The sequence below is a fragment of the Schistocerca piceifrons genome, chromosome 6 (genome assembly GCF_021461385.2).
Source record: "Schistocerca piceifrons isolate TAMUIC-IGC-003096 chromosome 6, iqSchPice1.1, whole genome shotgun sequence".
NCBI classification, from domain to species: Eukaryota; Metazoa; Arthropoda; class Insecta; order Orthoptera; family Acrididae; genus Schistocerca; species Schistocerca piceifrons.
Window position 1 is genome coordinate 431102236 of NC_060143.1, and position 17286 is coordinate 431119521.

At 43.1% G+C, this 17286-nt stretch overlaps 1 protein-coding gene and 1 pseudogene across 1 annotated transcript in view; one reads left to right on the plus strand and one right to left on the minus strand.

Annotated features, from left to right (window-relative positions):
• LOC124803366 overlaps positions 1–11322 on the plus strand; it is a 401666-nt gene extending 390344 nt beyond the window's left edge. Inside the window, exons 6-7 of the mRNA XM_047264552.1 lie at positions 3114–3280; positions 9688–11322. Of these exons, the coding sequence (XP_047120508.1) occupies positions 3114–3280; positions 9688–9807 (287 nt within the window). The 3' untranslated portion in view covers positions 9808–11322. The remainder of the gene's footprint in view (positions 1–3113; positions 3281–9687) is intronic.
• Positions 11323–15531: 4209 nt separating this feature from the next.
• LOC124803848 lies at positions 15532–15621 on the minus strand (annotated as a pseudogene).
• Positions 15622–17286: the final 1665 nt, after the last annotated feature.

A 17286-nucleotide genomic window follows, 5' to 3' on the forward strand; every position in this document is an offset into this window, starting at 1 on the left:
GAACCATTTGAATCAGCGAGGTTGTATAATAGGGTTACAAGAAGCTGGGTATTGCTTCTCCTATATTGCAGAAAGACTTAGTAGGAATTATCCACTGTACACGGTTCCTAGCAGCGCATGTCACGAGAATGTACGATCGCAAGAAGGCCAGGCTTCAGACGGCAACGTAGCATTACCGCGAGGAAAGACCATCCTGTCCGTCGTATGGCTCTGTCGCATAGTACTGCATCTGCAGTAGCAGTTTGAGCAGCAGTTGGCACCACTGTGACACAACGAACTGTTACAGATAGGTTATAGGTTATTTTAAGGACAACTCAGAGCTAGACGCTCTGTTTCGTGCATACCGCTGACCCCAAACCGTCGCCATTTGCGACTGAAGTGTTGTCAAGCGAGAGCTTATTGGAGAGCATGGTGGAGGTCTGTTGTGTTTTCTGATGAAACGTGGTTCTACCGCGGTGCTACTGATGACCGTGTATTGGTTAGGAGGAAGAGAGTTGAGGGCTTTCAACCAACTTGTCTGCGTGATAGACATACTGAACTTACACCCACAGTTATGATCAGCAGGGGCATTCTCGTGGCTATGACGCGCACCCTGACTGCAAATTTGTACGTCAGTCTGATGGTTCGACCTGTTGTGCTGCCATTCATGACCAGCATTCTAGGAAATGTTTTCCAACTGGATAACGCTCGACCACACGCTGTTGTAACCCAACACGCTCTACACTGTCGACGTGTTGCATCAGACTCTAATCGAGCACGTATGGGAAATCATCGGGTGGCAACTCTAGCGTCATCCATAAACTACATGAACTGTTCTTGTATTAACCGAGGAAGTGCAAGAGGCGTGGAACTCCATACCACAAACTGATATCTAGCACCCCTCCAACACAATAGATGTACGTTTCCATACTTGCATTCAAAGTTCTGGCGGTTACACATGTTATTAATGTACCAACATTTCACATTTCTAATGGCTTCCTACGTAGTTACATTAACCTGTCATCTTGCAATGTTAATCACTTAAATGTGCTGCCTAGACAAATGTATTCCCGAAATTCAATTACTCTACATTAATTTTTTGTTTTTGGTGCTGCGATTTTTCCCCGTCAGTATATAGGGTGGTCCATTGATCGTGACCGGGTCAAATATCTTATGAAATAAGCGTCAAACGAAAAAACTGCAAAGAACGACACTGGTCTAGGTTGAAGGGGGAAACCAGATGGCGCTATGGTTGGCCCGCAAGATGGCGCTGCCATAGGTCAAACAGAAATCAACAGCGTTTTTTTAAACAGGAACCCCCATTTTTATTACATATTCGTGTAGTACGTAAAGAAATATGAATGTTTTAGTTGGACCACTTTCTTCGCCTTGCGACAGATGGCGCTGTAATAGTTACAAACGTATAAGTACGTGGTATCACGTAACATTCCACCAGTGCGGACGGTACTTGCTTCGTGAGACATCACCCGTATTAAAATGGACCGTTTACGAATTGCGGAAAAGGTGGATATCGTGTTAATTCTGATCAAAATGCCCAACGGGCGTGTGCTATGTATGCTGCACTGTATCCTGGACGACATCATCCAAGTGTCCGCACCGTTCGCCGGATAGTCACGTTATTTAAGGAAAAGAAGTCTTCAGCCACATGTGAAACGTCAACCACGACCTGCAACAAATGATGATGCCCAAGTAGTAGTTAGCTGCTGTCGCGGCTAATCCGCACATCAGTAGCAGACAAATTGCGTGAGAATCGGGAATCTCAAAAACGTCGGTGTTTAGAATGTTACACACAACATCGATTGCACACGTAGCATATTTCTATGCACCAGGAATTGCATGGCGACGACTTTGAACCTCGTGTACAGTTCTGCCACTGGGCACAAGAGAAACTACGGGACGATGACACATTTTTTGCGCGCGTTCTATTTAGCGACGAAGCGTCATTCACCAACAGCGGTAATGTAAACCGGCATAATATGCACTATTGGGCAATGGAAAATCCACGATGGCTGCGGCAAGTGGAACAACATTAACCATGGCGGATTAATGTATGGTGTGGCATTATGGGAGGAAGGATAATTGGCCCCCATTTTATCGATGGCAATCTAATTAGTGCAATGTATGCTGATTTCCTATGTAATGTTCTACCGATGTTACTACAAGATGTTTCACTGCAAGACAGAATGGCGATGTACTTCCAACATGATGGATGTCCGGCACATAGCTCGCGTGTGGTTGAAACGGTTTTGAATAGCATATTTCATGACAGGTGGATTGGTCGCCAAAGCATCATACCATGGCCCGCACGTTAACCGGATCTGACGTCCCCGGATTTCTTTCTGTGGGGAAACTCGAAGGATGTTTGGTATAGTGATCCCCCAACAACGCCTGACAACATGTGTCACCGCATTGTCAATACATGTGCGAACATTACGGAAGACGAGCTACTCGCTGTTGAGAGGAATGTCGTTACACGTATTGCCAAATGCACTGAGGCTGACGGACATCATTTTGAGCACTTATTGCATTAATGTGGTATTTACAGGTAATCACACTGTAACAGCATGCGTTCTCAGAAATGATAAGTTCACAAAGGTACATGTATCACATTGGAACAACCAAAGTAAAATGTTCAAACGTACCTACGTTCTGTACTTTAATTTAAAAAACCTACCTGTTACCAACTGTTCATCTAAAATTGTGAGCCATACGTTTGTGACTATTACAGCACCATCTATCACAAAGCGAAACAAGTGGTCCAAGTAAAACATTCATATTTCTTTACGTACCACACGAATATGTAATAAAAATGGGGGTTCCTATTTTTAAAAAAAACGCAGTTGATATCCGTTTGACCTACGGCAGCGCCATCTAGCGAGCCAACCATAGCGCCATCTGGTTTCCCCCTTTAAGCTAGGCGAGTTCCGTTCTTTGTAGTTTTCTCGTTTGAGGCTTATTTCGTGAGATATTTGGCCCGGTCACGATCAATGGACCGCCCTGTATGTTAGAAACCGGAAATTCCAGTTTCAAAAAAGTATTGTCCTTAATGAAAGACCATTTTGCATCCAATGAGCATATCGTATAGCAGCGTGTGTGCGCGTGTGATGTGGCAGAGTACCCGGAGCTGGGGTGCTGGGTGTGCGCGACGCTGCCGCTGCTGCTGCTGATGCTGCTGGGCTGCGGCAACTCGGTGCTGGTGAGGGGCGTCTTCATAGACGGCGAGGAGCCGGGCGGCCGCTGCATCATCTTCCCCTGCAAATACCTGCGCGCATACCTGCAGGTGAGTCCACTTAACCTAACCTAACCTAACCTAACGAGTAAAGACGTCGGCACACGGACCGCGATTTCGAACAGCGTCGACTTTGTCGAGTCCATCGTGCTGTTGCACGCTCAGAAACGATGTGATGTGCGTAGACGGTACTAATGGCACAACATTATGTGGCAACCCATTGCGCTCCAGCGCCAGTTGTCGACTATATGACTCGGAAGTCGCAGTGTTAACGAAACGGGCAGACACAAAATGTCTATGTTAGCTATATTGAAATGCACATTTCCACCCTTGTCCACATGCTATTCATGTTGTTTTGCCTGTAATAAACTTAAAAAAGAGCTTCAGTATCTGCGCTGAGATGACAGAGGTCGTCGAATACCTCCTAACATCGTGTCGGACCTTCTTTTGCCCGGCTTTGTACAGCAACTAAACGTGGCATGGACTCAACAAGTCGTAGGAAGACCCTAGCAGAAATGTTGGGCCGTGCTGCCTCTAAGCCGTCCATAACTGCGAAAGTGTTGTCAGTACAGGATTGTGTGCACGAAATGACATCTCGGTTATGTCGTATGGCTGTGCGAAGGTATTCATGTCGGGAGTTCTGGATGGCCAAATCATTCCCTCGAATTGTCCAAAATTATCTTCAAGCCAATCGCGATCAATTGCGGCCCGGTGACACCTATAAAAATTCCATCGTTGTTTGGGAACACGAGGTCCATGATTTTTTTCCAAGTAGCAGAACATAACCATTTCCAGTCAAGCATCGACTCAGTTGGACCAGAGGATCCAGTCCAGTCTAGGTAAACACTGACCACACCATTATGGAGCCACCACCAGCTTGCACATTGCCTTGTTGACAGTCTGGAGTCCATGGCTTCGTGGTATCTTCACCATACTTTAACCCTACCATCAGCTTTTACCAACTGAAATCGGGACTCATCTGATCAGGCCACTGTTTTCCAGTTGTCAAGCATCCAACCGATATGGTCACGAACGAGGACAGGCGCTGCAGGCGACGTCGTGCTTTAGCAAAGGCACTCTTGTCGCACGTCTGTTGCCATAGCATAGTGACGCAAAATTTTGCCGCACTGTCTTAACGGATACGTTGGTCATACGTCCTACTTTGATTTCTGCGATTATTCCTCGCAGTGTTGTTTGTCTGTTAGCACCGACAACTCTACCCAAACCCCGTTAAGTGAAGGCTGTTGGCCATTCCGTTATCTGTAGTGAGAGTTAATGCCTGTAAGTTGGTATTCTTGGCGCACCCTGTTGACACTGTGCATCTAGGAATATTGATTTTCTTAACGATTTCCGAAATTGACTGTTTCACGTGTCTACCTGCACCCTACCATTCTGCATTCAAAGTCTGTTAATTCCCGCCGTTCGGCCATAATCATGTCGAAAATATTTTCGCATGAATCACCTGAGTACAGATGACAGGATACTACCGCCCTCTGTTGGTTGGTTGATTTGTGGGAGAGGCCTTTAGGTTTCGCATGCCTGCTAGCAGATGCTAGAGCGGCAGTGGAGTGCCAATCTGCTGAATGGGTGTGGAAGTCTCTCTACAGACACGTTGTTAAAGTGCTTAATGAAGGTGCGATGGTAGCACTGAGGGTGTTGCCAAACTAGGTTCTCTTAAGCCACCCATTCGCAGGGCCACCAGTCTGCCCCCCTCCCCCACCCCCACCCCCACCCTTCAATTCCAATGAGCAGGAGCAGTTTCCAAACCTGTTAACTCTGGGTGGACACATTGTGGTTGTGTGATGGGCCCCACCTGTGCCCAGTTGCATGGCAGCTTCCACCATTGCAAAGGAAGAGGAAAAAGGGAGGAGACTGGGGTGGCAGGTAGCATTTTGGGCTAGCAGGTAATGGTGCGCTGGAGGAGCCGATGCATCCAGACTGTGGAGCTGACTGCTATAAAATCACCCACACAAAGGCTAGCGTGTCGAGTCAGACACACTCGACAGGAGAGTGGTGGGGGTACGGAGGGGGGGGGGGGGGGTGCCTGAGTGATCGCCATGTGAAGGAGTGGCTTTAGAGGGACCCTAGCCGTTTCATTCACGCACCCATCAACACTGGCCCCCCTGTGATCACGCCACAGAGGGTCCAAAATAGGACTTGTGGAAGAAACATCCTTTGCTGCTTCAGATCACATCCATATTTGTTTGAACGGTTTTTAACGGTCCTTAGTGGTTCTAGCCGCTGTACCAAAGCAAAGATTGCAGTTGCACGACACTTCAAGGGGCTCAGAGCATTGGCGTTGCAGCCCCACGATGTTCTTTGTGTAGTGTTGAATCTTCTGGGAAGGGGGAGGGAGAGGGGGGGGGGGTGGAGGATGTCAGCAGTGTTGAACGTTAGATTATCAAGAACGATCACATACTGCTCACTGCACTGTGTACTGCAGTTTCCGACTGTGGAATGTGTGGGAATCATCACCTCACAGGTAGCCCCAGTTGTAGCCAATCTGTTCATGGAGTACTTTGAAAACATCGCCCAGGACACAGTCCTGAGAAGCCTAGTTGCTTTTATCATTACGTCGAAGACACGTTCGTTGTCTGGTCTCATGGACGTGAAAAGCTGGGAGAATTCTTGGACCATATCAACAACATCCATGACAACTTCAAGTTCACGATGGAGATAGAGACAGATGGTGCCTTGCCGTTCCGTTATGACCTCGTTCGCCGTAAAGCAAGTGGGTGTCTCAGCCACAGCGTTTACCGGAAACCCACCCACACAGACCGATATCCGCTCGCTAAAAGCTATCACCATCCGTCGCAGAAACGTTCTGTTCTGAGGACCTTAGTGCATCGAGCCGAAACCGTCTCAGATTTTGAAAACTTGCCGGAGGAACTGAGCCACTTACGGAAAGTATTTAAGGGAAACGGCTACAACAACCGCCAGACTTCGCAAGCTATCTTTCCGAAAATACGTAAGCAGCAAGACTCCGAGGAGGACTAGAAGTTGCGTTCTTGCCGTTCTGTGACTCAATAACAAGAAAGATAAGCCGGTTTTTGAAGAGGCATAAAATCGATTCGGTCTTCAGGGTTCCAGTAAAAACTCGACAACTCTTGAGGCCTGTGAAAGACGATGTAGACCTCAGAATGCCAGGAGTAAATAAAATACCACGTGGGTGTGGACAGTTCTATATCGGACAGACTGAATAGCGTTGTGCAGAAAACGAGAGATGTTTTCGTCTACAGTACCCAGAGAAATCAGCGGTAGCACAGCATGCATTAGAAAACAGTCATCGTATTGCATTCGATGAGACATCAATTATCACACGGACTAACAGTTTTTGGGATAGCATAACGCAAACATTACCATACACTGTGCCAGAACGGGTACCAGTGACGTCATGGAAGGCAGCGCGGCTATATAAGGACGGCAGCAGCAACCAGAAGACAATCATCACTTGACAATGGCCGAGGAGTACTCGGCCGAAAGCTCGTAGATTTTAGACCACTTGACGCATCTGGAAGCCCGAGAAACTTTTATTAATATTGAGTTTAATTACAGAAGTAAGTCCCTGACTCCTCAGCACAACAGAAGCTACAAATTTTGAAATAAAAACTGACCTGTAAAATCAGTTGTTTTGTGGAAGAAACCGTCACACCTTGTTTCGAAACTTAGCTTTGTACTTTATATCGCTATGTAAGTTATGCAAGTTGATTGCAACTACATGATCGCCTCTTTCTCAGTTTAAGTCACTTTTAATAATATTTGTAGATATCGCTATACCTGTGATGGATAAAATCCAGTAAATTTCTCCTGGCCAAACGGGTAGTGTGATGCTGTGATTAAAATATACAGGGTGGTCCATTGATCGTGACCGGGCCAAATATCGCACGAAATAAGCATCAAACGGAAAAACTACAAAGAACGAAACTCGTCTAGCTTGAAGGGGTAAACCAGATGGGGCTATGCCATAGGTCAAACGGATATCAACTGCGTTTTTTTGTAAATAGGAACCCCCATTTTTTTATTATTATTACATATTCGTGTTGCACGTTAGGAAATATGGCTGTTTTAGTTGGACCACTTTTTTCGCTTTGTGATAGGTGGCGCTGTAATAGCCACAAACATGTGGCTCACAATTTTAGACGAAGAGTTGGTAACAGGTAGGTTTTTTAAATTAAAATGCAGAACGTAAGTACGTTTGAACATTTTATTTCGGTTGTTCCAATGTGATACATGTCCCTTTATGAACTTATCATTTCTGAGAGCGCATGCTGTTACAGCGTGATTACCTGTAAATACCACATTAATGCAATAAACGCTCAAAATTATATCCGTCAACCTCAATGCACCTGGCAATATGTGTAACGACATTCCTCTCAACAGCGAGTAGTTCGCCTTCCGTAATGCTCGCACATGCATTGACAATGCGCTGACGCATGTTGACAGGCGTTGTCGGTGGATCAGGATAGCAAATATCCTTCAACTTTCCCTACAGAAAGAAATCCGGGGACGTCAGATCCGCTGAACGTGCGGGCCCTGGTATGGTGCTTCGACAACCAATCCACCTGTCATGAAATATGCTATTCAATACCGCTTCAACCGCACACGAGCTATGTGCCGGACGTCCATCATGTTGGAAGTACATCACCATTCAGTCATGCAGTGAAACATCTTGTGGTAACATCGGTAGAACATTACGTAGCAATCTCAACACCGATGTTTTTGAGATTCCCGATTCTCGCGCAATTTGTCTGCTACTGATGTGCGGATAGCCTCGACAGCAGCTAAAACACCTACTTGGGCATCATCATTTGTTGCAGGTCGTGGTTGACGTTTCACACGTGGCCGAAAACTTTCTGTTTCTTAGCCGAACACTTTACACTTTCTGTTTCTTATATAACGTAACTATCCGGCGAACGGTCCGGACACTTGGATGATGTCGTCCAGGATACCGAGCAGCATACATAGCACACGCCCTTTGGGCATTTTGATCACAATAGCCATACATAACACGATATTAGTCTTTTCCGCAATTGGTAAACGGTCCATTTTAACATGGGTAATGTATCACGAAGCAAATACCGTCCGCAGTGGTGGAATGTTACGTGATACCACGTACTTATACGTTTGTAACTATTACAGCGCCATCTGTCACAAAGCGAAGAAAGTGGTCCAACTAAAACATTTATATTTCTTTACGTACCACACGAATATGTAATAAAAATGGGGGTTCCTATTTAAAGAAACGCAGTTGATATCCGTTTGACCTATGGTAGCGCCATCTAGCGTGGCAACCATGGCGCCATCTGGTTTCCCCCTTCAAGCTAGACGAGTTTCGTTCTTTGTAGTTTCTTCGTTTGACACTTATTTCGTGAGATATTTGGCCCGGTCACGATCAATGGTCCACCCTGTATAACACGTTAACTGACCATAGGTGGGTACTATACATTTACACCATAAACGAGATGCCTAGAAAACAATTTTTCAGAACATTATTTAATAAAAAGCAGCAAAATAGATCACCTTACTAATTGTTTGCCTCCAAAACCAGTGACATGGTTCAAATGGCGCTGAGCACTATGGGACTTAACATCTGAGGTCATCAGTCCCCTAGAACTTAGAACTACTTAAACCTAACTAACCTAAGGACATCACACACATACATGCCCGAGGCAGGATTCGAACCTGCGACAGTAGCGGTCGCGCGGTTCCAGACTAAAGAGCCTAGAGCCGCTCGGCCACAACGGACGGCAAAACCAGAGAAAAATTGGAAATTTCTGGTAAGGTCTTATGGGACCAAACTGCTGAGGTCATCGGTCCCTAAGCTTACACACTACTTAATCTAACTTAGACTAACATAACGCTAAGGACGACACACACCCATGCCCGAGGTAGGACTCGAACCTCCGACGGGGGAAGCCGCGAGGACCGTAACAAGACGCCTAAGACCGCTCCTACCCTGCGCGGCCAGAGCAAAGGGCAATAGGGAAAGAAATAATATTTTTAATAAATTTTAAATCATGCTTTACGTTCAGTTTAAACTCTCTTCAGTATGTGCACCCAAAAAGTTCTATATTAGATGTAAACTGTTCTCTGTAATCTAAATTCGACAACGATATTGTGATATTAAACGTATTGTACTGCTTTGGTTTTGTTGTTGTTTGTCTATGGGAATTGATTATGAGATTCAGGTTTTGTTCAAAGTGCATTTATTTTGATAGTGATATTTTAAATGGTAGGTCTCAAGTAAGAAACAATAATCTAGCTAAGAAAAATCTGCACTTTCTACCTTTGATAGCTCACATAAAATAATTTCAATTCTATTATGCTAAGTGGGCGGAAGTCATTTGATTGTAACGTCTTAAACCTGTGATTTTTTTTCACTAAAAACCACAACTTTTGTAAAAAAAAATGTGATGTATACATAGCCAATTCCTTGATCTGTTATTTACTTCTTGTAGGATCGCAAACAAAAGAAACGAGAGAAGAGGAGGCAGCAGCTAGCAGAGCAGATGGTTAACAGCGCAAACCACGCCACGTCTTTGCCGACGTTCGTCAATCCACCGGAGACGACCCTGTGAAGAGACGATGGCGAGACAACTAACAAATCCAACTGCGCGCTACCTGGGCGGCTGCTTCGGCAAACAGCAGTCGTTCGTTCCCCGCGTCCCCGACAGATGCCACCACGCTCCGAGGCGAGGTGATAAAAGAGCTGCGGATGGCGTCCATAGGCTGTGCTCGACGAATAGATGGGCGAAGAAAAACACTTGACATTCCGAACTAAACAGCAACATTCCGAGGCAACTTTAACATTCATTTTAGTATATAACGGCCGTGCGTGAGAAAAAATTCTTTTGGCGAAACCTTGTTTAAACAATGAAGTTACACAATCTTTCTTCGATATTAATGCACTTTGGCGGTCTTTAGCTGTTTTCAAGATAACGACAGTTTCGAAAGATTTACTCTCCTTGCAGCAAAAAGCTGATGCTTTTCTAACTGTATAGGCAATTCTGATTTTAAAAAATGAAAACACTACAATAGCTCTCAATTCCGGATGTAATGATGCAGAATTGTCACACGCAATGTATTACGAAAAGTATTGTTCCTCACAGCCACTTTATAAGGTTGTGTCCGCGTTTACACACATAGAGCAGCACTGATTATCCATGACAATAAACATGGGCGCCATATATATATTCTCCACGTTTCCTTAAGAATATTCTAGGATAATAAATCACGGAATAAAGATGTAGAAACAGAAATTTCGGAACCGTTAACCATACCCTTATAAATGGGTTTTGCGGCGAAAGCTCACGTGTGTCATAGAGCCATATCATGGATATCACTTACAGTGGCTCAAGCAGCAAATATCTCTGAGACATTCGTACGTGCAATCCGTGATTTCGAAAAGGGTATTGTTTAAGGCGATGCACTATGAAGTCTGCAGCAGGACTTGCACATAGATATGTAACAGCTAATCGTTTTCAGCTAGTTGGAAAATAATGGATACGCAGCGCACAGTATAAACCGTTTCGAAAAAGATCGACCATTATTTTCCAAAGCGTGTTTTGTGATACTTATGTACATAATGTATGATTTGCATTATAATTTATTCACTAAATCTCAAACTTCATTTAAGCTAAACTTCCGTCATCACTTAATACATTAGAGTATCTTGTGATTAAAAACCTTTGGAAATTGGGATAAATATTCATATTTACCATTACGGAACTCATAGATCAAAAAATTAAAAACCCACCGACCAAAAAAATCCTTCAATTTCTCATATTTGGAGAAAAGTCATCGTTTTCAATGTACAGAAAAAGTGACGTTCTTTTAGCGGTGAACCTAAATGGTGTTAAATTTCATCTTCAGTAAACAATTTCTTGAATAACATCTTTAACAAGAATTACAATAGTTACAGAATGCTGAAAATATCGCAAAATATTGTGCAAATAGTATATTACGTTTGTCCTAAGCAATATGGATACTCAAAAAACTCCTTCACTATTCTGCCCCATAGTATTAAAAGAGATTCAGTCCTATAAAGTTCAACAAGCAAAAATAGACGGTTGTTTCGAATAACGCTTGATAGATGGTATATGTTAATATTTCATGTTGTTTTTATGTATTGTTACCAACTAAATAAAAAGATTTATTTTGAATTTTTATAGAGTATGTAAATTGGTTTATGTTAGCATCCTGACTGCATCATTCATTTATTTTTCCCAAAGAACTCGTTCATAATATGAAGAAAACAGTTACTTAGGCAATTATGCTAGATGAAACACATCTCCTAACATATGAAGGTAATCACTACATTACACTATGTTGTAAGTTCATTAGGTTCTTGACATCTCCCATAGATTCTAGAACTATAAGTAAACTGATGTTATCATCACCATGTATTTGTGACAGCAAATTACTCTTTTGCATCAGGATAATATCTGAATTACCTCCTAATATCCAGAATGAGATTTTCACTCTGCAGCGGAGTGTGCGCTGATATGAAACTTCCTGGCAGATTAAAACTGTGTGCCGGACCGAGACTCAAACTCGGGACCTTTGCCTTTCGCGGGCAAGTGCTCTACCAGCTGAGCTACCGAAGCACGACTCACGCCCGGTACTCACAGCTTTACTTCTGCCAGTATCTCGTCTCCTACCTTATAAAGTTTACAGAAGTTCTTTACAGAAGTTCTTTACAGAAGTTCTCTAATACTTAGAAAATACTAGCAGCAGTGAACTACATGCGAAAGCCTCATCACCCTGTTTCATTTTTAATTACATTTCAAGCTCGCTTTCAAGTCACTGAAACTTATCGCCAGTGTGAGCATTGTTACCTACACACATACGTATTGCTGTCAGTAATAATCATAAGAACAGCATTACTTTACGTAAATGAAATTGAAATTTGATGTTTCTCTCTACTTTCGTACTACTTTCAGATTGGAGCTGTGATAACATGAGTAGTTGCTCTGCGAAATATTGGGAGATACGTCAACAGCGAGGATTAAAAGGCACGAAGGAGGAAATTAGTAGCTAATGCCGATACGTGCACTACCCACTGGCTCAAAGCCAGGACGCTACATGTGGCTTTTTGCACTAGTGTATTGGTTACCTCGAATTACGTGCGTACATGAAAAGGGAGACAGCAGCAACCTTATCGTGTCGTGTGTGTTCTTGCTATGCAAGCATAAAAACCTGAGCGTTTTTATATCTGATCGTAACAACATCGAGTGGGGACAACGCAGTCTGTAACATAAAACAACAACTAACTAAATCAAACTGAAGAACAAGCCAGAAACAATACCATCTATACTAATAAGAGAAATGTAAAACAGTCATGTTTGTGTGTTTAAACACAGCAATCTTCAAAATTACTAGAATAAAGTTTCATGGGGTTTCCACAGGTTATTTGAACGTAGCTTGAGGCATCGTATACGGGGTATTTCCGTAAGAGCGTACAGAATGTAACAGGACATGGAGAACGATCCACTGAGCCGCTCGGGATTAGCCGAGCGGTCTGAGGCGCTGCAGTCATGGATTGTGCGGCTGGTCCCGGCGGAGGTTCGAGTCCTCCCTCGGGTATGGGTGTGTGTGTTTGTCCTTATGGTAATTTAGGTTAAATAGTGTGTACGCTTAGGGACTGATGACCTTAGCAGTTAAATCCCATAAGATTTTACACACATTTGAACATTTGAGAACGATCCACTGAACATTTTGAGGGAAGGAACCTGGGGTGGGAGGAGAAAGTTTAAGGAGGTATGGGAGTAAACTTGTCTACGGTTTTGTCCAGCATTACTGTTTTCTAGCTCATTTACACAAACATGCGTACAAGATTATACGTACTCTACTGTTTATTTACATGTACATTCTTTATTTCCTGCAAGGAAACAAGGAATTTCCAGAATTGTAGCTGCCTGTGATGTGATTTGAAACACACCATGGGTATTTGCGAAGCTTGCATTGAGATTGATGACCATCAGTTCCAGGACATTTTTTAAGATACAGTACAAATGGTACGTTCATTGTGTCAATGATGGTATTTGCAGTTAACTGTAACTAATGTGAATACAGAAGAACACGTTAATGTGATTTTATTCCTGTTATCTCCTTAAGCTGGCTTTTCCGACTCCAGGCTCCCAGCCTCAAGTAGTTCAGTGGAGTATCCTCTATGTCCTGTTAAATTTTTGCACGCTCTTACGGAAACACCATATAGATGTTATTTTATTAAAGTCGGAACAAGAAAAAAATGATAATTTAAATTTGTATCTAAGGTCATCTGCTCAGCATTTACTTTGGACGTTTACGCATCAGGACATAGTAGATCAAAGAACCAATAGATGGCGCTGTTACTTTCTTTTTCTTAACTCGGTAGCAGATGTATCCCAGAAGTTTACGTCAGTGACAGAATTAAGCGCCACAATCTCATCTTTATGAATACAAACTAACAGCGAATTCACTTGACTAGAATATACAGATTTAATGATTTCTCTTTGTGTATTAAAAACTTAACGACATTGCTTTCCTTCTTTCGATAGGTTTCATTTCCGTTCTTTGCTAGGGAAAACGAATTTATTAGATTTGCTTTGTGGTTTGGGTGCCTGCTCATTACCTCTTGCTTTCATTTTGTTTACGAATAAAAATACCAAGGAAATGGTCGAAATTTTCTGAATATACCAGATCAGCTAAAGGCCTGAGGTCTATGCAGGCTGAAGAATCCAATAAAGTTCGTGGTGTGAGATTGGCTGCGGCTGAGACACACCAGGCCTTAACTCGCTCTTTGGAAACTTTTTCCAAAAGAGCGAAGCGCGAAATAACTGTCAGAAGGCATCATGTGATATCTCTCTCCTCAGAACGCTTCACTCACAGAGGCTTGAAGTTACATAACATCATGGAAGCGGAAATTTTGACGATCAGTCGCTTAGGCGAGTGCGCTTTTATACCTCAGATCCCACTTGTTACAAACAATTTCACTTTAAACCTGTACAATTTCTGGTGAGTTTATGTTATACCACGAACATGAGAAAGCACAAGGCTAGACACTGCATGTTGCCGGCATGAAACTTAGTGTCAGCTGGTTTTCGCACGATCAGCTCTACATAGGTCTGTCTAGTGAAGCAAATACGTTCGTTTATGTCCCCAATCGTACTGTTTCAAACATTGTATACAAAGAAGCTTTACAAGTAAAAAATAAGTTCCACGTGTTCGAATTCTCAGTCACATTTATAAATAAATACCTAAGCAATGTTCGGTTTCTCAGGTACTGAAGGATATTTCTATGAAACACCAAATTCTCATTTGCTGTAATAATGAAATAGAATTTGAGTCCTTATGGTCAATAATTTCCGAGAAATTACGGATCGACACTTAAACTTTAGAAATGAGTCCTTTACTGGCCTCTGTATATCGTTTGCTAGGAAATTTACAATCTATTCCCCATATTTTACCGATGTTGGATGTTTGTCGAATGATCCTCCCCGACAGTACTGTTGCTAAGAGGTCATACGCAGATGTAACGTGGAGGTCTTTGGTACCACACCGATTCAAACCAGTACTTCAACTGAATAACAAAATGATAGAATTCAGTTATTTATTTAGAACCGATTGCTACACGCAAAGGAAATATCATGACTGATTCTCAAGCACATCATCGCGCAGCCCAAACCGGTACGGATAGAAACTTGAAATTTGGGGAGAGTGTTGATCTTATGCTGTAGGCATCGTTTACGGAGGGGTTCTTAGAAATTCCATCCTAAGGGGGTGAAAAAGGATGTGAAAGTTTTTTGAAAACAAATCATTATTGAAGAACTGTTAGAACATTTTAAAGCTACATCTATGAAAATAATGATATTTGATTTCTCGGTTATAGGGGACGAAAAAATTTAAAAAATTTTCATTATGAAAAGTAGAATCATTTTTTGGTGGGGAGTACATTCGGAAAGGTGCATGGTTCTATGGCTTTAAATAACGTGAAATATTTTGAAGATGTTGCAATTTGTGAACTAAATCAAAGAAGGCTATTTAACAGTCACTACAATAAATCTGCTTTGTCAGAGCTGCATAGAATGAGGAACTTGTCTGAAATACATTTTATAGGTAGGCCTAATATAGGTTTATAAAATTATTTTTGTTGTCATTATTACACAACTAATGATTATTGAGGACGAAATAGGTACCATATTTCGATTTCTTGTATAGTAATATCCGTTTAAGATGAGAAAATTCAGTACCGGATATAGGACTGCTGCTAATAACTATAGAACCACTCAACCGATTTGTCTCCGTTTTTAACTTTCTATATGAAAATAAATTAAACCCACTGGAACACAGGGGCTATGCTAATCTTCTCTGTATCGTTCCATTTTTAGTATATGCACCGCCGAAGCGAGTACAAATATGGCAACACAGTGAGAAATGCTTGCTTGAAACACAACTGCGGATAATAGTCTAGCCTGCAGGTTGTGCTGTTGTGTCTGAATACGAACGCCACCTGTGCAATGTCCTCGATACGTTACAAGTGTCAGTTCGTGGTCAATGTCCTGTGGAGTTGTGAATGCACTGTGTTGGAATTAATAGAAATCGAAACTGGCAGTGTTTTGGTCGTCCTATGGTAGGGTTTCCATAACCAAGGTATTCCAAGTGTTTGGTGTTTCAACAGGCACCGTGTAGAAGATTTATATTCCGCACCGTGAAAGCAGAAGAGCATCATCCACGATTTCACAACGTGAATGAAACTGAAATGATCGTATGGCATTGTTGGCAGGATTGCAAGTCCTTTTTAGGTGACGCCACATCGGCGAGTCAATGGTGATGAAGGACACACAACACCCAGTCCCCTGCCGGGAATCGAACCCGGGTCCCCTGCGTGCTAGGCGGTAATCCTACCGCTACACTACGGAGGCGGACACACAACACGAATGAAAGTATGCATTGAGTCTTCGTAACGCACTGTCGTTGACGAGGATTGTGACAAAAAATAAGAGGACGACAGCTGCAAAAGTAACTGCAAAACTGAAAGTCACACTCGAGAAACAACACGAAGGGAGCTCCGTAAGCACATAATTGCAGGGCGAGCTGGAATTCTTAAGCCGTTCTTCAGTTATGTACATGCCCGTAACACGAAATAGTGGTGCTGAAGTCATGAAACCTGTACTATGGAGAAAGTCGTTTGTTCGGATGAGCCTTTGTTTAACACTGTTTGCAACTTCTCGCCACGATTACGTCCAAAGAGTGAAAGATGGCTGCAGCACAGACATCATTTGTGCAGCCATATCGTGATATTCCATGGACCCCCTGGTTACTCCGCAAGGGCGAGTTACTGATAAGGATTATGTGACCATTTCGGCTGATCAGGTCCATCTTATGGTACACTGTCTGTTCTCCAGTGGTGACACTGTGATCCAAGACGACACGACGCCCATTCAACAGAGCATGTCAGCCACTTCTGTGTGTACGTAGATGAAATGATTGTATGGCATTGTTGGCCGGGAGGCCCCATGTGGGGAAGTTCGGCCGCCATATTGCAAGTCATTGTTAATGATGATGAAATGATGAAGAACACAGAACACCCAGTCATCACGAGCCAGAGAAAATCCCTGACACCGCCGGGAATCGAACCCGGGACCCCGTGAGCGGGGAGCGAGAACGCTACCGCAAGACCACGAGCTGCGGACTGTACGTAGATGAATTTTCGCATCTCCCATGGCAACTACAGTCATCAGATCTCAGTGTTATTGAGTCTTTGTTGTCTGCTTTAGAGAAGAATGCATGATCGCTATCCACCGCCATCATCGTTACCTGAAATTGCCCACAGTTCTGCAGGAATATTGTCTTGAAGACCATATAGGACCTCTATGTATCCATTCCGAGACGACTAGAAGCTGTTTTGAATGCTAGCGGGTTTTCTACACCGTATTACGCATGGTAATGTTGTGTTTTTGGTGCGTCCATATTTTTGTAGACCCCATGTAATTGGATTCCTTCTTAGTATAAGTAGCAACTCCGGCCTCAACTTCTAACAATACCACCACTTGCAAAGTAGCTTAGAAATCAGATTA